Genomic DNA, 20,943 nt, shown 5'->3' on the forward strand with positions numbered 1-20,943 from the left:
TCCAAAATGTTTCCAGCACTCCCTTGAACCTGCTTGAACACAAACGCAGTTTGACAGCCGCATTTCAGCGTCGAACAAACTCAACAAACAGTTTGACCCCATTACGTGAACCCCCGTCTTCGTGATTTTGCTGCTTCAGCTTGACTCGCTCAAAGGTTCTGCTCAGGCAGCGGGTCAACATCCTCCTTTTAACTGCAATATTTTCTGAGATGCAAGCCTGTGTCATCTGTAAAGGGCCCTAGAGATGAGACCGTGTCGTACTAAGAGTCTAACCCCGTGGGAAATGTGTTTAAGTGGGGAAACAGTGAGGAATAACTCTTGGCTCTGATTGTGCCCTTACATAAACACAATATGAACACCGACATGCACTGAAAGTGTCCCTGCATTAATATTCAGTTGTTGACAGTGTTCTGAAAATCACTTTCCATCTCTTATCGTCCTGTAATCCAGCCCCCAATCCAGTGACGGTGAATATCATTTTTGCTGTGCTGCTCATTGACAAAATACATTTATATAATCTCAACAACAATGTGTCTTTCCGGAAACAATGCCCTGACTACTCTGCATAATCCAACAACCCTGCTGTCAACACTTTTAACTCAAACTACTTAAATAGAATATAGAAATATTCCCTATGACAACTGTTGACATTCTCCTGAACCTTTAGGACACCTCAAGGGTTTGTGAGATGATTAAGGAACAAGAAAAGACAAAATTCTGCTTCTCAAATTTCCCAGCTTTTCTCGAACATTGCTTTTTTTTTCTTGGGAAATACTGTACAGTCTGAGCTATTCAGACCTCCAAATGAAGCAGTGTCAAAGGGGGAAATTACTCGTTGATTGAACTTCTCACAAATCAACCTGTGATAAGGTGTTGCATGGTTTTGTGTAAGGTCATGAGCAAAATAGGCAGCAAACCAGCCATATAGATTGCTGTCAACATGTAAATATAGTATCCATGAAAAAGAACATGCAATGTAATGCTGAAAAATACATACAGTAGCAGTAGCAATACTTCCCCTAAGCCCCTTCTTACGGTAGCAGCCGCATTTATATAAAACTGATGTATCAGGGTTAAGAGTGTGCATGAGAGAAAAAAAATGCACCAATGTAATATAGTGAAAATCTTTTAACGCATTTTACAACAGGATAAAGTGTAATTGTGGTGCAAATATAACCACAAGCTACATTTTGCAGGCTTTTATACAAGTACTACAATGTGATGATGAAAGGAGAAAGGCCGTCCCTCTAATGCCCACCAACCTCTATTCTGTGACCACTACTTTACTGAGCAGCAACAAAGCTTTCAGAGTGTGAAAGCTGCAGGATTCATAAGAGATTAATGTTTTTCCACCTTTTGCGTACGTTCAAAAATGTAGAAGGGTACTCAAAAGTATCATGAAGATGCTATTAAATGAGAAGTTATTAATACGCGTCAGTGTCCATCAAGATAAAGAATCTTTCAATTGTGTATTCACAAAATAAATAAATAAATAAATGGGCATATGGGCAACAACAGGCGGAGGGCTGCAGAAATTAGCCAGTTTTTAAACAACTCTCAAAAGCACTACACTTGTAAAAAACCTACAGGACAACAAAAGACATGCAAGAGTGAATGGAACGAAGCCTCCTTGCCAATTACTGTTGCAAACGTGGCTGCGGTGGGGCTTTTTGTGCTTCACACAAGCAGTCTTTTCTCCCCTTGTCCCCGGCTATTGAGAGGGATACATTAGCCAGGCGGGATGGATGGATGGATGGATGGATGGATGGAGTGGAGAGGAGCAGAGCGGCGCGTTCGCAGTGATACAGCTCACTTCACGCCTGGTGTTGCAGACCTCTCTTACAGTATGACTTCACTCACAGTGCTCGCACAGAAAATGATTTATTTTTTTTCTCTACAATGTCATTTTCTACCTCCTATCCAAGACTTGGGCTAAAATCCAGACATGGAAAATATCTGCTTGCGTGCTTTTTTAAAATATTCTTTGGATAAAATAGTGATGAAATGTATGTGTGGTTTAATTTCTCATTGAGACTGTTCTTATTTCAAGTAGCCGTGCTCTAAAAACAATGTGTTTCTCTTTTTCCTGGCCAATTTTAATATTTTTCCAGAAGCATCCTCCTAGTAAGCATAGTTTTGTTGATTTGCAGGTCAAAACACCTCTGGAAGGGGTTAAACCCTCCCTATATTTGACTGAAAAGACATTTTTAGTCATTAAGTGACATATAACTGTTGTTTCAACTGTATTTCAGTGACTGAACCACAGTTGTTATAACCCATTTAACTTAGACATCTTTTGACCTGTAAATATTTGCAGGGCTGCAACACTGATGTGATGTTTTGATGTATTTTTTGTTACATACAGACACGCCTCTGGACCACCTCAATGAATGCTCAGGTCTTTAATTCAATGGCAATCCCGGCAGGCTTTGCAGGGCATGTGTTAGTAAATGTGCTGCCTGTGACAACTATTAGCAAGGTTAATGCTGTGGATAACAACATCCATCATTCAGTTTCATTAGCTCTGTCCTCTGACCTGTTCCACATAATGCTGTCAAATGTGTCAGGCGCCAGATTATTGGGAGGTATGATGATCAATAGATAAATAAGAGAGCTATGTGTGGCGCTGCTGGCACGACTGCAGAATAAACCTCCATCCAGCATTCTGCCGCCTGTCACAAATCTGAAAAAAACAAATGGACTAGCCCAAGGCAAGAGCCATCAATAATAATATAATGTGCGGACGATGATGAATTAGAGCCAGACTTCTCGATGCAATGCGGCTCCAAATACAGAAAGATCATTACATGAATGAATGCATTGATCTCTGAATTCACATTAGTTTGCTTAATCTGCATTTGTGTCGATGGGACAACACATTGTTTCACTTCACTGAATTCAGAAAAGTTAATAATGTCCAATAATCAAAAGCTGTTTATGAAAGCACCTCTCTTTGTGTCATTGATTTGACTCTGTAATGCACTGCAGTCACTGATCACTCAGACAGAATGCACTTAGGGAATGAGAAATGTGTTTTATATTCAATAACATAGATTTTTCCTGCTTAGCTACAGGTTGGAGTTTAAAAACAAATGCAAGAAAATTATATTTCCACATCTAAAATAAGTATAGACATTAACTCTGGGTTTAAGTAGCACTGAATGAGGAAACATCATGTTCGAAATGAGTTGTTGCTGTTTTATCCTGAAAATAATAGTAAAACTGAACTTTCCCTTTCAACCCTCTCATTCAATTTAGATTACAAACACCTGATTTTAATCGTTACTGAGATGTTGAATACAGTAGGCTACATGTATCAGGGAGGTAGGCGGGTAGTGTGTCAGCATACTAACATTTGCTAATTAATATACAAAAACACAGAACAGTTGAGTTTAATTTTGCAGGCATTTGATCATTAAGTATTGGACAAGTTGATTTTTTTTAGCTCCTTGCGGCACTTCATCCTGACAGGAAAATGAATGTCTGTACAAGATTTCATGGCACACCGCCACATTGTTGTCGAGACATTTTATATCTTCTGTCTGTACAAAAGTTTGTGCCAATCCATCTGGTGGATGTTGAGATATTTCACAAAAGAAGGGAAAACTTTGACCTTTTGGTGCCAGTAGTCAGGCAATCACCAAACTCATAGAGAGTCTCTAACCCTCTGGAGAACACAAATGTCTGTGTATATTTTATAGCAATCCATCCAAAAATTGTTCAGATATTTCAGTCTGAGAATCGAGCCTGAAGTTGTGAGTCTGTGTCTCTCTGTGTGCTTTAATACTTTATTAAACTTTATTTTAGCTTATTTTATTAGTTCACTCTGATCTATGCATTTTCTGTTTTGTCTTTTTAGAGCAATTTGTAACTTTATTTGAAAAATGCTAAATAAATTTATTATTTTATTCAATTTAATTTAGTTAATAAAGTTAATATTAACTTAAGAGGCATTTGGTACTTTTCCCTCCTTTATTATGTGAGAGCTTTTACTGTTGAATATTTGACAATTTTTTGTTTAATTCACCTTTAGCCCCTGAGTGCAGCGTTTGCACTTTTATCTCTGTTGTCACTTTATGTCCATGATTTAAAAAGATGCATTCACTTGCTCTCTGAAAGTCCCTCAGTCCACATTGCAGCCTAAATATTTGCTATAGTTCTCAAACAATACTAGTCAACCTACATAAATGTCTGGGGGTTCATACATAAACTGTAATATTACACAACACAGGGAAAGATAATAGCAGAAAACAACTCCAAGCTGCTTCATTTTAGCGTTGGTGTCACTTAAGACCCATGAGATCCCTACGGCCCACAACTGCTGCCACAATAGCTTTGGTGTAAATGTTCCTGCACGCTGAGAACCGCCGTGAGATCTCAGTGTCTTGACCTAAATGTCACAGGGCAAACAGAACACGAAAATAATGACAAAACAGAGACCGCATTTGTTTTTGTTGTGATACAGAAAGGTGAGAAAAATATGAGAAACAAATGTAGATAAACAATGGAGCGGAAATAGCCCACATTGATCTGTGATGTGAAAAAAGAGGGCCACAGGGGACGAAGCTCTGCCTGCTAGTGATAGTTCAGACCCTTGTGCTAATATGCTTGTAACTGTATAACCTGGAGCTATCCTGTATATCAACACAGTATGCATACAGTTTATCCATCTCATTTGTTCCTGAGAGCAACAGTGTGACACAGACGCTTAATTGGCCGATAATAGTTGGCTTGAAATGGTATTCTTCAGGGGATTTTGCAAACAACATCTAATAAAGCAGGTGGAAATGGATACAACGAGTCAGTTAAATCTTGCCTGCAGTCACTCAGAGGCACACAGGGAACTTGAGCCTCAAAGATGTGGTGCATTAGTTCTGCTAAGCTAACCGTGAATGCTAATTGCAGGAAGGACAAACTGTAACCCTTGCCCTGTGGCCATGAACCCATTAAACAGCACAGAGAGTTTCATAGACATGGAGAGCGTACAAAGAGGCTGTCCTGAAAAGGCCTGCAATCTGATGGGGATAACAAGTTACTGTTTTCCATAGGCCCACTGGGATCTGCCCCCACCTTTTTTTTTTGACAGTAAAAAAGAAAACTGCCTGTCACTCCAAAGTGGACTGCAAATCATCCATACAATGCAACAGGTTCTATGTTTTCACATGTGATATGTTCTGTGATCCAGAGGCCATGCCCTTAGTTCACACAGGACCTGACAGGGACCGGATCAGTTGTATTAAGTACCTGTGGTTTCACCCCTGAAGGAAATTAACAACACAGTACATATGACACCCTATGCATGGGAAAGGTGTCCCTCATCATGGGTACGAATGACAAAGTATTGTCACTGAGTTTTATGGGGAACACTATAAACACTCAATATGAGCAAATTCGGAATAAATCAATTGATATCTAAAAAAACCACTTGTTTCTTCCCTGGGTGAGCAAAAGTCATGGAAGAGTTCACTTTTCTGTGTATTTTCACCTTTCATCTCAACAGCTCTCGTGCCCCCTGGCCCTAAATTTTCAAACCCCGATGCACTGACTGGCCCATATTCTCTATGCATACATTCATCAGTTTGACAGGTGACTTGAAAGCTGATTTGAAAGCTGCACTTTTTTTTTCCACTTAAGCACCCTTTTCTACAACTTACCTTTTGAAGTGAAAGGTATATTGTGATATCTTGGTGAAAGACTTTCAAGGAAGACAAGTATAGATGAAACTTTAATGGTTTACCTTAAAGTTGAATATATAGAATCAAGGCTTAGGCACAGCTGTGCTTTGAGAGAAATGCTAACGTCACCATGAAAACCATGCTCACAATAACAATGCTTAGCTTAAACAATGCTTAATGTTTAGCAGGTATAATGTTTACCATGTTCACCATCTTTGTTTGGCATTTTAGCATGCTGACATTTGCTAATTTGTACTAAACACAAAGTGCAGCTGAGGCTGATAAGAATGCCAGTAGCTCTGCAGGTATTTAGTGATAAACCAAAGTGTTGGACAAATTGAAACTTTGTCCTGATGATGGCGCTAGAGGAAAAGTCAGGGACCAAAATCATAGGGACTCATTATCTTCGCAAACATGAATGTCTACAAAATGTCATAACATAGTTACTGAGATATTTCAGTCTGGACCAAAGTTGTCGATCAACCAACTGACATTGCCATCTCTAGATGAAAAATAGATATTGTGGTTCTTTATGGTCAAAATCTGTTATCCAAATTCAGCATAATACCACACATTCTTTCATTCACACTCTCAAGTAACATTGGTTATCCAAATTCAGCATAATACCACACATTCTTTCATTCACACTCTCAAGTAACATTGGTTAAAACACCAATGTCACACATTTCATTATCATATGATTAATCTGCAGCACAAAGCCTAGAAACCAACATGGAACCTCAAGCCCAAAATCTGTGACCCTCTTGTCATGCCCAGAGATTTTTGATTTACTACAGCCCAACTCCCAGGTGAGCTTCCCCTTCACTATAGTCGACCCCATGCTGCCTGCCTGCCTGTCCTGTAAAGAGATGGATGGCCACGAGTGTGAAACCTAGCAGTGGGATACATGGCCTTGAGCTTTACCGTCTAATTAGGCTCTAATGTAACTACAATGCTCTTGAGGAGATGTTGTCTTGCTCACCAAAGCTCTTTAAAAGCCTCCCTGGGGCAGGAGCAGCTTGGAGTGAGTTGCTGTGGCAGGCCACAGCCACGTCCAAGTAAAAGGCTCAGGTTTCTTTTCACAGCTGGGATGGACTGGCAACAGGACTCCATACAGGACAGGACCTGGATCTTCATTGTCGCCCAATCTGGTGGCTGTGTTCAACTGTAGGTTTTCATCTCGTGAAAGAACAACAGGATGCTGTTTTAAATTATGCACCTGCGTACACTAATAATACATTCATTTTAACATATTGTATGTTAATGGCACTAATGCAATGCTTGATGGATCAGCAATTAAAGTATTAATAAAGGCAACTTTTGAGTTCCAGCCTGTTCTTTAATTTACCAATGGAGCCTTCGACCACTTACCTTCCTTCCAGAGCACCAGGACCAAAATATATTTTTTCACAAGTTATCCAATTTTATAAGTGCATACTTGACAAAGAGTAAGAAACCTTCAACAGGTTATAATAAGGAAATAGGTGGTGATCCTGATGCATCTCGTCTTGTGTTCAGTTTAGTTTGTAGGTGACAGACCAGGGGATGGCCTAAACAGACACGCTCATTAAATAAATGGCTTTTGGTCTATGAAGTAGGACTTCTCTTTTTTTTCCTCAAATGTAAAGTATGTTAGTGATGTTCCATAAAAATATATGAATTTCCTCAGAATAGCAGAGGTAAGGTATTGTTGAGTTGTGCAGGAAACCCTGTACAACCCAATATTAACAAAAGGGTCCTCTACAATAATCCATCCAGTCGGCAGTAGTAGATGTAAGTTATTATTATTGGATTTTGGTCAAGGTGATCTGCAGCTATTTTCCAGAAGTGGTTGATTGGTCCACTGGAAGGGTCTTTGTAAGGAGTTAAAAATAGCAACGTATGCTGGAAGAGGATTTGTACCAGCCACATGTGTGTTCACTGCTATAAACTGCAACCTGGCAACCCAAAACATGTCCAGATTAATGGCTTATTACGGACCAACAAAGCTCCAACAACGGATAAAGCCATAAGTTCTAAGTTAAAAACCCTTTATAAAGTATGCCTTACTAGAAAAGTACCCAAAAATCTTGAAAACACGTCCATCATGATCATTATCACAAAGAGCTGCTGAAGTGCTGTCACCAATGGATGCGTGCCCCAACATGGCTGAAAGGCCTTGTAATGAAACAATTCAGTTTTGGTGTGTAATTATGGAAAGTAAGATTAAATAATGATGCTGTATGCTTATTAAACTGAATTTCCTCAGTTTTATGACATGGCATCATGAATTGACTTTGTTAAAGGAAGAAGAAACAGCATTGGTGTCACTGTGTCTTGATCTCTGGTCTGCAGTATGTGGCAATGAAACAGGAGACAGACCATAATACAGAATGCTGTCAATATTTTCCTGATGCGTCATGTGATTTCCCCATTTCTACACAGCTCACGAAGGCTGGTATCATCAGCTTGATATAATATTAGAAACCGGTCTTGAGAGATAAGGTGTCTGCTTGAAGGTCATCTGTGCCCTCTTGAGTGAACATAAGAGCCTTTTGTGGTTGGGTTAAATGCACCTGACAGGCTGTTGCAGCACAATCACCCATTTTAATTGTCATGTAATGGTTTCATGTAGAGCCAAACTGTCTGCAACACTTCAGTGGTTGGAAACCAGAGCCTGGCCACACAACCACAGATGTGGTTAACTGGGCCTTTGCTGAAGGAACAAAAAAAAAAAACCCTGGAGAGAGCCCTGTGGAAACAGGCTTGGAGGAAGATCCTGATAGATAATGCAACAGATTTATCTGCTGCAATTTGGTGAATTACAGATCTTGATAAATCTACTGAATAAGAGAGAGCTACATTTGTAACTCAAAAATTTTTAAATCTACTGCAAACCGTTGAGGTCACAAAAATGCTAAATGCTTTAATGCACCTGCCAGATTAGCTGCTAAATTACTTTTCCCTGTAAAACAGATATTCAATACAGACAAGAAAACCTTAACAGCTCTAATGCACACTCAAAGAACTCGATTTTCCAATTTAGCGGAAGCCAAAGATGACAGGAAACAAGGTAATTCGCTGCAGCCCAAACAACAAACCCCCGGCCATTCTCTGTCTGCTTCATGGGCAGTAATTACGTCTGAAAATGAATGCCATTTCATATTAAGCTGCAATCATAATCCAATGTCAAAGACGGACTCATTATCGACAATCATGGGAATTAGTTACATCATTTAACCAAACTGGACTAATCATTTCCAGGATACTGCAGAAGCAGATAGAGCCATTAGAAAAAAATGGAGCTCTTAAATAGAATAATTGACATCTATATCTTCTCTGCTGCTTTGGCTGAAGGGCTTCAGAAATTGTATTAGATGCAACTGAAAATCTGAACTGGGGGGAAAAGAGACACCACTTAGACTTTTGCAGGGCACTGCTGTGCTTACTGTTCCCATTCATGTAACGCTGAATACTGCATTAAAAAGGTCTGCGTTGCATCTGACTCTCACCAGTGTAACAACTTGCAGAACAGCAGCAGATAAATTCATCGATAAGGATGAAAAAAGTACTGTATATCCAACTCAAACATCTCTGCTGTCATCCTTCATCTATAAAATTAGTTTTTCTGTATTACTCTTTCATACTTAGATTTTTTCTTTGTCATATATATATATATATTTACAAATGAGTTAAAAAAAACAAACCCACAGCACAGTAAAACCATGCAGATGGCTAGCACTCAGGCCTACAGTGTACTCCAGTCCTGACAAACCAGATTTTACCACCCAGGCTACTCAACTGATAATGCACCATTAAAAATAAGGGAAATCTAGAAATGAGCTTCATGATCATTTTATTTCAGTGTGAACCTTTTAGCTTTCCCGGACTGCCAGATGCAAGCGAGTCATCCAGTTTTTAGTGGTTTTCCGCCAATTTTCACCAGTAATAAAGCAAGATCTGGTTTAGGCCGCAGACCTCTGATGTCTATCAGCACAGGTCACCGTCTGAGGGCAAGTGGAGCCCTCGGCAAGACGAGTGGCTCATCGCTTTCCCTCAACACATCATCAAGAGAACAACCTCTTTTGCCCCGACACATTCCTAACATTTCTCAGGTTTTCTTTTGCAGGTAGTACATATGAAAATTGTTGATGTGTGAGCTGAAGTTATTCTGTAGGTCAGAATTAGAGATTTTATTATGCTGCAGTTGTCAAACTTATCAATATTAAGACTGAAACAAGGACAGCGACAATGTTTGGTGACTCCAAAATGATGAAGCAAAAAAGATGTGTATAAACAGTTTTATTCATGAAAAACAAAGTTGCTTGTCCAAACATACATGAAACAATGAAATATTTAACAAGAACCAGAAGAGAGAGAGAAAAAATGAACAGACATTACTTACAAGAAAGAAAACAAACTATTGAAATGGGAGAAAATGACAGGTAGCAATTTAGTAATGGTACACTGGATGCCAGCAGATAACCCAAATGTGATTAAGGCTTCATACGCAGAGGGAACCATACAAAGGTGGATTTAGGTTGACCTGTAAACCAAAAATAGGAGAGAATCAATCAACTCAGGAGCAATCACTGAATCAATGCATGGAGGCAAACGATATCCCATTCATGGACTACTAGCCTATTTCATACTGTTCTTCAGAAAAAAAAATCTAAGCCAATTTATCCACTGTTGTGCCAATAAAGTGGGGTCAAACTGAGGTGGAGTAAATTACTTTTGATGAAGTGAAAGACTCCAGAAAACACTGGTTTCTAGGTTTCACTATGAATGATGGCCTTTTTTTTTGTTGCTACTTGATGTCACTTATGCGAGTGCAAACTTGTTTTCCATATTTTGTGAACACTCAGAAATACCCTAGCAAATATTTATATTTTTGACACAAAGAAATCTGCTAAAAAATGTTTTTTATACTTCAATCAATCAATCAACAACAGAGAGATGGCATTTACATCAAAGTAGCTTTTTGTGACATAGGTGGGAGCAATTTCATGTTGACATTACAATAACAAATAAAAAAACAACCCTTGTGTTTTCAACAAAATAACATTGGAAACGCATCAGTCAATTGCCCACAAGTCCTTCTGAGAAAGAAACAGTTTGACCAACAAACTGGATTTTCTAGTGTTGTTGCACCTACATATCCAGGCCAAGACGTCCATTTCCATGTGTTGAGTCAAATATTTCTTAACACATACTGTATACATATACTCACTTTTTGATGATGTTACAGGTTCAGAGAAAACATTTTTGCTAGTTCTGTCCTTGTTCAGTTTCCACCTGGACTCTTCACTCGACAGCAATTCATCAAATCAAAAACATATCAAAATCTCTTAATAAAAGCAAAACAATTGATATTACTTTAAATCCTCGTTCTCCCTCAGCATGGAAATAAGAGTCCAGGGAAACACAAACAGGAAGTTTTGTTCTAAAAAGACTAACTTTCGTTGGAAGATATACACTTGATTAAACTTAACTCAGATGGTTAAATTGTCATATTTGCTTTAGTAAGACTTTTGAATACAGTTTTGCACAGAACAAAAAGTGAATTTTGCCCCCAATCACTTATATTGGATGCACACTAGGAAGAGATGTGATAATGAGGAATGATTACAGCAAGCAAAGCCAAAGTCAATGTACTGTACATATTAGGGCTGGGCGATTAATCAAAATTTTTTTTCAATTACCATTTTGGTTTCAACGATTATAAAAACAAGATCATCGAGATAAAACGATTATTGTGCCGCATTCTGTTTCACGATGATGCTCTCGTTTTGTCTTGTGTTATAAATCCAGCGCAGCCCTTTCCTTTACAGCGATGCGCTTTTGCTCCTCCCGGCCAGACAACCCGCCTCCACCAGACTGACTGACAGCAGAAATTTACTGAACCAAAATAGTTTCATGTTGGCTCCACAGAAAGAAATTGATGGTGTTTATATTTATTGATCCATTGATTATATTTCCCTGCCAACCCACTGTAGCGAGTGAGGGGAATCTGCCTGTAGTGAAACAGGTGAGCTCACAGACAGAGTGGGAGCCTTGATCAATCAATGTAGATGCTGGTAATAAGCTCAAAACACATATACAGCAGGATATTTGTGTGATTTAAACAGCTGCCTGTGCAAATTACACTTTATGAAACTGGAAAGAAACAGACTCAGTGTAAAAAAAAAAAACAAAAAACAAACACAGGGGGTCTCCATGAGACTCAGAGTCAATGTGGATTGATACATTTAATAAAATGGAAGTGTTTCTGTTCTTTGAGTCAATGAGTAATTGTGTTAAACAATCGTGATCTCAATATTGACCAAAATAATCGTGATTATGAATTTTGCCATAATCGAGCAGCCCTAGTACATATGGCCTTGTGAATGTGTTTAAGACCAAATTAAAACATTTGAACCTATCTTTTAAAATTGCAGACCTAAAATTGTTTATTAAACAGTGTTTTTAATATTTTGTCCACCCTCATACATAAAGGAGAAACAAAATAATCAAAAACATGGTTCAATATAACACAAGCCAATACAACAATACCACAAAACAACCTCAAAATTTAACACCTGACAGACTCGGTGTCAACAAAGATTTAACATTTCAAGTTTCACAAAGGCAGTATTTATTATAAGGCCATTGTAGCGAGTGTATATTCACAATGGCATAGATGGGTGGGAAGATTTTCAAGTTCTCATCTGTCTATCTTTCAACTGTCGGATATTGAAAAGTGGGAGGACAGAGATACAGATCAGCATATGCTGCAGCTGGACGTGCTCCTTGTAAATACAGCTGCTCACAGATTCCGAGTGTAGCAAACCGTCATACTGAGGACCACAGGGCTGAGGGAGACTCACTTGGGCTTGGTCTCGGCATCTGTGACTTGGCGGATGAAGATGGCGTCCTCTGGGTGGCTGATGTCTCCCTTCTCGTGCATGTAGGAGGAGGCGATGGCGAGCATGGTGCCATCGTTATTGAAAGCCAGTGAGGCGATGCTGGTTGGGTACCGATGGAACTGACAAAGGCGTTTCTTGTTGAAAGGATCCCAGATGTTCACAAAGCCGTCTGAGCCACCTGGTAGAAGGAGAGGCTCAAGGTCAAACTCAAAAGATTTAGAGTGTGTTACTGCTGAGATACAGATCTATAATAACTAGCAGTTCCATATGCAACCTTGGCAGCACCTAAAGGTCATAGAAAAATCTATGAGCTTTATAAAAAACAAACAATTACTAATAAGGCTAGGCGATAAACGATAACAATAATTACCTAGATATAATTTTCTTTTATAGAAATATTACAAATGTTCAATATAATTAAACTGAGGGAGAGAGAGAAGCCTGCTATGCTATTGCTCATTGCTAAGTGACTAGGAGATCTGAACAGCATGTTAACAACTGTGGGATTAGCGAAAAAGTCGTTAAAAGAATGGGAGAGCTATCAGTGCTTGAGCAGCTCAAGTGTAAGTTTAAATGTACAGCTGATAATTAGCCGCTGTAATTAAGAGTATAGTAAATTAACTGGGTTGAGAACAGCAAAAATGCTACCAGTAGCAGTAGCCTGCATATGAGGCGTTTATAGAACATCAGTGAATTGCAGTGTCTACCGCTAGTCTGCATGTGAGGCCTTTAGGGGACATCTGTAATTTGTAACTACAGAAAATTTCTTATCATGATAACATTTTTGGCCATATTGCCCAGCCCTAATTACAGAAACAAATAAAAATGTACAACAAAATAAATTAATAAATTCTTGATTTGTAAATAAACTTTTCAGAAACCTATATTTGTTAAGTACTAAGCAGCCATTCATACCTGTGGCAAAGGTGTTATGAACACTGTGAAACGAGATGGCATTGACAGGGTAAACATGCTCAATTCCCTCTTCCTTCAGCCTGTGGCACTTGAAGGCGTACTTCTTCTTCTGAACCTCCTGGCTTGGGTCCAGGTACTCCACAGCTACACGTCCCTCAATTGAACTCAAGACGTAGCCCTGCAGCCAAGACAGAAAATATGAGGTTACAAACCAACGTCTTCACATTAACACAGGAATTTGTGTCAGTAACACAATACTCGATCAGGAGCAAATTATATTTCAAGTTTTAACGGCTGGCTGTATCATTCATTAGGATTGTGTACATGTCGTGCATGCTCACACTGCAGATTAAACTAATAAAAGTCAACTCTAATTCAAAGAGTACCTGTTTGTTGGGGAAGGCTCTAATGCAGCGAGTCTGATACTTGAGACTGGACTCTCTTCTTTGCTGTACGTAGCCCATGTTTCTCAAATCCCACACCAGGACTCGTCTTCCAGCTGTGCCAACGATCAGTCTATCTCCAGCCACAGACAGCGTGTACACCTGTTACAAAGACAGCAAGAATGAGACAAGAGAGAGACGCAACATTAGTAATGCCATGAACTTCACTTGATACAAACATGTCATGGAGTCATGCGTCTCTGCCATAGTTCAGTGTACAACATTTTCACAATAAATGCAACAATATATAAAGTGTCTATATTATTATTTTGTAACACAAGTATCTGATTAAATGTAGGTGCTTTTTGGAAAACAGTGCACCTTTAATGACTACCTCATTGTGAACCAGTGCCAGTGTTCTTGAGAAATAATGTTGAACATGTTAGGTCCCATCTAAACATTGTTTCTCTCTCTCTACACACACACACACACACACACACCAATTTAATAAAGCAGGAAGCTCTAAAAATGTCATACCATGGCAATTTTAATACCATCTCATTTAAGTTTAGAAATAAACTGGGACAAATAAAATACTGAGAAACCCTGTAGGCTATTTATGCTTTGCTGCATGAAAGTCATGTGATCAAATCTAGCATGTTTACAAAATTATTTGTGATTAAAGATGATTCTGACAAGTTATAATCATTTCTTAAATACCTTTTTTTTTTCTTTACAAACAGTCTCTTAAGCATGGATGTGTCTATTACTCTACCTTCTCAGGCTGAGTAAAGGTGCCTGCGTTGCAAGGCGTCCTTGGATCCCACAGCCGAACTGATCTGTCCCAGCTGCCCGTTACCATGACATTAACCTCTGGGCAGTATTCCACACAACGAATGGGGGCATCATGTGTCCCGACTATTGTATCTGTTTAAAGGAGAGTGTAAAAAATAGCGTTTGAATAAACACATGCAGCACATTCAATTCACAGTTATGACCAAATTTGACAGGTACAAGTGAGGTTATTGTCTGAAACTTAATAGGTTTTTGGTGATGTTGGGACACAGTGTCATGACATACCTTGGTCTGTGTTCAAATCATGAGTTTTTAACTGTGCATCTAAACCTCCACTCCAAGAATGTGTTGGGTCCTGCAAGTAAAAGGTGACATTAATGCATGTATCAGACTTCTAGGGTATAACATGACAATAAGGAGCCTAGACAAATATAAAAATCTATGACATACATAAAAAGCACAGTCAAGAACTGGAGCTGTGTGCTGGTACTTCATCCTCATGGTGTTTCCTCCAACATCATAGAGACGGACAGTGCAGTCCCAGGAGGAAACCAGCAGGAACTGAGCTGTGCTGGGGCTGAACTTGACAGCAGAGATGCTGTCCTCCGGTCCCTGGTTCAGCTTGTACTCATTTGAGCCTGTCATCTGCAGACAAGTAACACATCATAAAGTAAAGAATTGAGACTATATGGCTCTCCAAGGTTACTTTAATAACACCTAATTCGTGCATATTTACTGGACACAATGTATGACACTTCAACATAACAATATACATAGGTGGCTGCAACAATATAAATACCTTCCAGTATTATGCAATCCAGTTTAAGAACAAACTAGACCTCAGAAAAAGGATTAATTAACACCATTCTGACACAGCCAAAACAAATGTATTTAGATTAAACTTCAGAAACATAGCAAATGTTACAGAGACATTATATGGGATTCTGTTAAGATCCTACAAGTAGTGTTATTATGTTCACTTGTGATATAATTTCATCTCAGCCAGCTGAAATTGAACCACAGCTACCACAAATTGGTTTCCATAAACTACAGGATTGTTGACTGCTAAATATGACCGATCAATACATCATTTTCCATTCACAAAATTAGGTTAAAAACAGCATATACTCATTTGTGATTTGAAGGGTTTGCTTTTAGCTAAAGCACAGTGAATGCCATTTGCATCATGTTTTGAACAACTGGAGATTTCTCTTGGTGGTTCTGAGAAGAAAAAAGGCTTTCTTGACTTTTTATTAACTTACAAAATTTGATCATTTAATTGAACTAATTAAGGTCAGTCCTTTCTGATTTGCTACTTAATGCTGGTTTTATAACTAAGATTTAGAGTTACTAATACAGCTGGGCTTGCTGGAAATGAACTGATATCAATCGCTGAGCACAAAGCTGCTATAAAACATGTATTGTATACAATTATGTCAAACGTTATCTAAAAACATCTATTGAAGAAATTGGAAGTCTGCATACTGGTGTATCTATAGCGTTCCTGCTTGTTGTTAGCCTAGCTCAGTTACAGTGGTTGTGGATTTAGCTAACTAGCCCCACCGAGCACTTAGCTTTCTAACACTTAAACTAAATAATACGGTTTTCTGTTGCGATAAAGTGATTTTACTTCGTAGTTTAACGATTGCATTTGATCTTTATTCCCACAGACTATCCGATTTGTTCCGTTAACTTACATCCAGCAATTACACCAAGCCCACTTCTGCTGTCACCGGTGTCTGCTAACGCTAGCTTGTAACGGTAAATATAACGTAAGCTACGAGCCGCTGGTATTGGCCGTTCCACTTCACTTACCGCTTCGGTTGGGATTCTTCTCTTTCAAGACTAGTTATTATGCTTTTGTTTACGGTAAAACACAAAACAAAGCAACGTGGAAAATGCTAGAAAGCAAATGAGGCGCGTGAAGCTAACTCGCTTGCAAACGCTGCCTGTCGTTGCTCTAGACCAGAAGATGCTGATTGGATAAAACGAACGTTCAAATTCCCGCCTGGAATGTGATTGGCTGATTTTTACCCTGACGTATATCTTCCGTTGGCACAGCGCAGATCACGTGACCCAGGACAGTTTTCTCTCTCTCTCTCTCTCTCTCTCTCTCTCTCTCTCTCTCTCTCTCTCTCTCTCTCTCTCTCTCTCTCGCTCACACACACACACAGGATATATTTTCTGCGTCTGAGTGTACTTTTTGTCCTGTCTTTTATTTAAGACAGGACAATAAAGCAGCGTAGTAGGTGAATCTAATAATAGGAATATTAGCTGAGTTAATTATTCTATATCCGCAAAGATCCACGATGGCTAATTAGACTGTTGTAGACTATTATAATGTATATTTTATCTGTATATAACCGTCCTTATTCACCTTTGTGGTCTGAGAAGAACTTTGCCCAAATAGTCTACTAGCATAACAGTTTCTTATAGGCCATAGGTCATCTTCTCGACGCCTACAAAAAGGAAATTAACCCATGCAGCTATCAATGTCGTTTAATGGATGAATAATAATAATAGGCTCCTAGATCAATTTGTCATTTAATTGTGGCCAGATTAATCGAGAAATTTTGTGGGGATAGCCTATTGTTTTTAAATATTGTTATGCCTATTGTCATGTACCTAATTCTCGCTTATTTAAGAAGGCACAAATAATGTGGCAAAACAATATAGGCCTATAGCAAGAGACAGGCTGTGCCTAAACATTTTCTATTGGCCTAAAAACGTAACAAAAATCCAATATAGCCTAATGTTTTCTCAAATGATGGTTACAATTAGGCTATAACCCACTATTTCTCAAGTCATCATATTTAAAACGATGACCATCATTAATAAACTAAATTGAAATGATCTAATTTTAATATCTTATTTTAGAGAGCACCCACATCTCTTCAGACCCTCACTGTGCCTTACTGCCTCGTTTTAAATATTTAAAGATCTCACCATCCTCACAAAAAAACCAAGATCTTATGGCTTGACTCAAATGAATGATTTTTTTTTTCAGTGTACATCACGATCATGAGGATAGATACATCTCTTTTTGGAACAAAATCTTTACTGAGTGTAAGATCATATAACATCAGAATTCATACAGTATTCAATAATATCAGAGGAAAATCATAACACAAGAACAGAGGCTATTTTTGGCTCTTTCATGGCTTCAAAATTACTGGCAAAACATTGCATCTTAGAAACAAGTGCCTGTCACCTGCAGAGTTTTCGGGGTATTTATTTCAAGGATCACATGATTGTCCTCACTATTACAAAGAGAAAAGGATTAGGACATGGGTTTTTTTTTTCTGTAAAAGTGAAATATAGATGCCACAGGCTGGTAGCCTAGCGTGAAGCCAACAGTATTGCACGATATTTGAAAATATCAAAATATTAAAATCCACAGTTTTAGCTACAAACACTAACACAAGTCCCTTTAAAATACATATGGACAGTCAACCCTGTTCAAAACATGTTCTTTTTTGAAGTGAATACATTGAAATATATTCACCCACTTTTGAGCATTTAACGATTCCATCAATAATAATAATAATAATAATAATAATAATAATAATAATAATAATAATAATTTTTAATTGTCCCTCCTGCAACACACATGGGAGCTGTAAAGGGACTAAGTGTCTTGCTCAAGGACACTTCAGCAGGATAAAGGATGACCAAATAATAATAATAATAATAATAATAATAATAATAATAATAATAATAATAATAATAATAATATGACCTAACATTGTGTCCGTTGAATCTACAAAATATACAAAATTGTAATTTTTTCAATGAAGGTCACTCTCATTTAAAAACATATGTACAACACATTAAGACAGTTGGTGCTAAACAGGCCTCAGCAGCGGGACAGGGTGGGAATAGTACATGTGGTGGGGAAAAGCCAGCAGGGACTGGCTGCCCTGTGAGTTTCCAGCGGGACCCCCGGTCGATTCTGGGGCTCCGTTCTCGTGGTAAAGTATGGGAACCCGCACAATCCTCTGCGCCGCCGCATGGCTCAGGTTGGCCGCCTCCAGCTCCGCGGCCAGCTGCCTTTTCCACTTATTCCTCCGGTTCTGAAACCAGATTTTGACCTGTGTCTCCGTCAGGTGCAGTGACGCGGCGAGGCCTGCTCTCTCCGAGCTGCTTAGGTAGCGCTTGATGTCGAAGGTGGACTCCAGCTGGAAGACCTGACTCCTGGAAAACACCGTGCGCGTCTTCTTCTTCCTGCAAGGCTTCTTGTCGGAGTCCAGATCGTCCGTTTTTCTCCTCCAGTCGTCCTCCTGGTCTGTGTCTTTCTTTGGTTCTTCTGCGTCACTTTCATCTAGCGCGATATCGTCGTCTGCGCTTTCCTCTTTGGCATCTTGGTCACTTTTTTGGAGATCAGGGGAGCGCCTGTCATGTACCGGCAGGGGTTCCCTCAGGTTGGCCTTCTCAGACCCTGCACGAAAAAAATACAGTTTTTAAATTTGATTCACTAAGACAAAGTGATCTGCAATGACAATAACCTGTATTTTAGGGGGAAAATCTAGATATATATATTTCATTAGTAAAATATACATTTTTATGCTATTCCTTTTTCATTAATGTATACGTAATATAGTGTTTACTGACATTAATTCATGATATAAGCTATTTTTAAAATCATTTAAATCTTCCCCCTCATGATACGAAATTGTATGCTTATAGGCCCCTTTCTTTAACATTATTTTGATTTTTTGAAAGCAAAACACAACAATATTTTTATCTGCAGAATTAGATGAGTCAATAATATTTACCTCCAGTCCTCAGATGAGTCCCGAGTGTGTATGGGTACCACCAGGTAGACGCTCTTTCCAAATACTGCGCTGATAGTCCAATTCTCTGTGTGGGCAACTCAAACCGAGGGAAAGATAAGTCACCGAGCCGAGAGAAGAGGCTGCCTTCAAACACTCCTTTAGATGAGGCGAGGACAGTTTTCGGCTTCGTGGGTTTGTCTTCGATGTTCAGTAGGTTCTTTATGGAGAACGGTGAGTCTTTTGCAGGTTGGCGAGTCTCTTGCGCATCAGAGTCTGCCATCACCGCTTACTGTCCGATGAGAATCACCATCAAAAATTTATAAAGAAAAAAAAAACTCCTGAAAAAACGCTCACAGGCTGTGATGAAATCATACAAGAGAAAGAGAAAAAAAGACCCTGAAAGTCGCCCGAAGCTGCGTCCAGCTCTTGATGATGACCGGAGTGAAAGCAGAGAGATCACTGCGCCAAACTTACGCCAGCTTGATGTAATGATGAAATAAAAAATGCCATCCGAGTTAAAACGCGCTCGGTCTCTGCGATTGGGCAGGTACAATAGCAAATGAGATTTGAGATGAAACCGCGAGGGGCTGTGACGAGAACAGACTCCAAAGAAAAGGCCGCGCAAGCGTTTTGGCTTCAGGTTCAGCAGTACGCACCCACTTATCATCCAATTAGATTAAAGAGAAAATTGTTTCAAGGTTTTTGGGGCGTGCACGAGCCGCAATCACCTGTCAGTAAATTGAATAAATGGTCCAGAGATTATCACACCTCAGTGTGGAGCTAAACTGGTGGGCTTTGGCACAAATATTGCGCAAATTGCGCATAGATTTTACGCACGCACTTGAAGCCACTGAAAACATATAAAACACAGAAAGAGGCCACTTTGTTGTTTTTGACAAATAAAGAGAACAAGACACATCAATATATACAGTAACCTATTGTAGCCTGAATTAATAAAAGAAATAGGAGAAACTGACACATGAAACAGTATCATATTAATTTCTTATAGCACAAGAATACAGTAGATAAAATACACTTTCTTGATTCACTCTTTTTTTGACGTTGCTTGTGTTGAACACTGCAACCTGCTGAGGATCAACCTGTCATTCATCTTTTATTTCAAATATCCTCTGTTCCACCTGAGTGCAACAGGAAAGCACTGTAAATTTCACCGGGGCCAGAGCTCATTGACCTCGGTGTAATTTTATTAGTCAGGACGTGCTGCAGGCAGAAATTGAATGCTTACCATTGTGATAAAGGCTTTTCACATCGGCTTTGTTCAAAAGCATGTAAACCCACACCGACAGCAGGTGATCTAATGCATGAGGATGACATGAGTCTTGTATAATAACACTGGTGCTTGGATGCAACAGATTATATTTTTATGTGTAATGAGACATTTATATGATCAAGTGCGATCAGATTAGATGATAAATAGGAGGTAATGGGCAGGAGGGAGATAGCCTTCACATTTATAAGCCGTCACAGTGCTTTTTTGGGTAAGGCTGAAGGA

General features: G+C 39.0%; 2 protein-coding genes across 3 annotated transcripts; both read right to left on the reverse strand.

The window, feature by feature from the left end:
- Positions 1-9,941: 9,941 nt before the first annotated feature.
- On the reverse strand, positions 9,942-16,638 carry bub3 (BUB3 mitotic checkpoint protein). Of its 2 annotated transcripts, XM_067576225.1 has the most exons (8): positions 16,471-16,637; positions 15,106-15,300; positions 14,941-15,010; positions 14,636-14,787; positions 13,864-14,022; positions 13,478-13,655; positions 12,524-12,740; positions 9,942-10,200 (listed from the first exon to the last, which is right to left on the reverse strand). In XM_067576225.1, the coding sequence occupies exons 2-8, from the start codon at positions 15,298-15,300 to the stop codon at positions 10,191-10,193; spliced, it is 981 nt and encodes a 326-aa protein (XP_067432326.1). In that variant the 5' UTR covers positions 16,471-16,637; the 3' UTR covers positions 9,942-10,190. The 2 variants fall into 2 exon arrangements, with proteins under 2 accessions (XP_067432326.1, XP_067432327.1); XM_067576226.1 differs by having other exon boundaries at positions 9,942-12,740; positions 16,471-16,638.
- Positions 16,639-17,727: 1,089 nt separating this feature from the next.
- Positions 17,728-20,063, reverse strand: hmx3b (H6 family homeobox 3b). Its single transcript, XM_067576074.1, has 2 exons — positions 19,431-20,063; positions 17,728-19,093 (listed from the first exon to the last, which is right to left on the reverse strand). The coding sequence occupies exons 1-2, from the start codon at positions 19,708-19,710 to the stop codon at positions 18,501-18,503; spliced, it is 873 nt and encodes a 290-aa protein (XP_067432175.1). The 5' UTR covers positions 19,711-20,063; the 3' UTR covers positions 17,728-18,500.
- Positions 20,064-20,943: the final 880 nt, after the last annotated feature.

This window comes from Thunnus thynnus, chromosome 20 (assembly GCF_963924715.1).
Source record: "Thunnus thynnus chromosome 20, fThuThy2.1, whole genome shotgun sequence".
NCBI lineage: Eukaryota > Metazoa > Chordata > Actinopteri > Scombriformes > Scombridae > Thunnus > Thunnus thynnus.

Excerpts from the sequence above, each read along its gene's own strand:
- bub3 (XM_067576225.1), bottom strand. The coding sequence starts at position 15,300 with ATGACAGGCTCAAATGAGTACAAGCTGAACCAGGGACCGGAGGACAGC. Across the intron at positions 14,023-14,635 it reads CCTTTACTCAGCCTGAGAAG|GTGTACACGCTGTCTGTGGC; the intron begins GTAGAGTAATAG and ends TCTTTGTAACAG. Across the intron at positions 12,741-13,477 it reads TCATAACACCTTTGCCACAG|GTGGCTCAGACGGCTTTGTG; the intron begins GTATGAATGGCT and ends TCCTTCTACCAG.
- hmx3b (XM_067576074.1), bottom strand. The coding sequence starts at position 19,710 with ATGGCAGACTCTGATGCGCAAGAGACTCGCCAACCTGCAAAAGACTCA. Across the intron at positions 19,094-19,430 it reads GACTCATCTGAGGACTGGAG|GGTCTGAGAAGGCCAACCTG; the intron begins GTAAATATTATT and ends TTTTTCGTGCAG.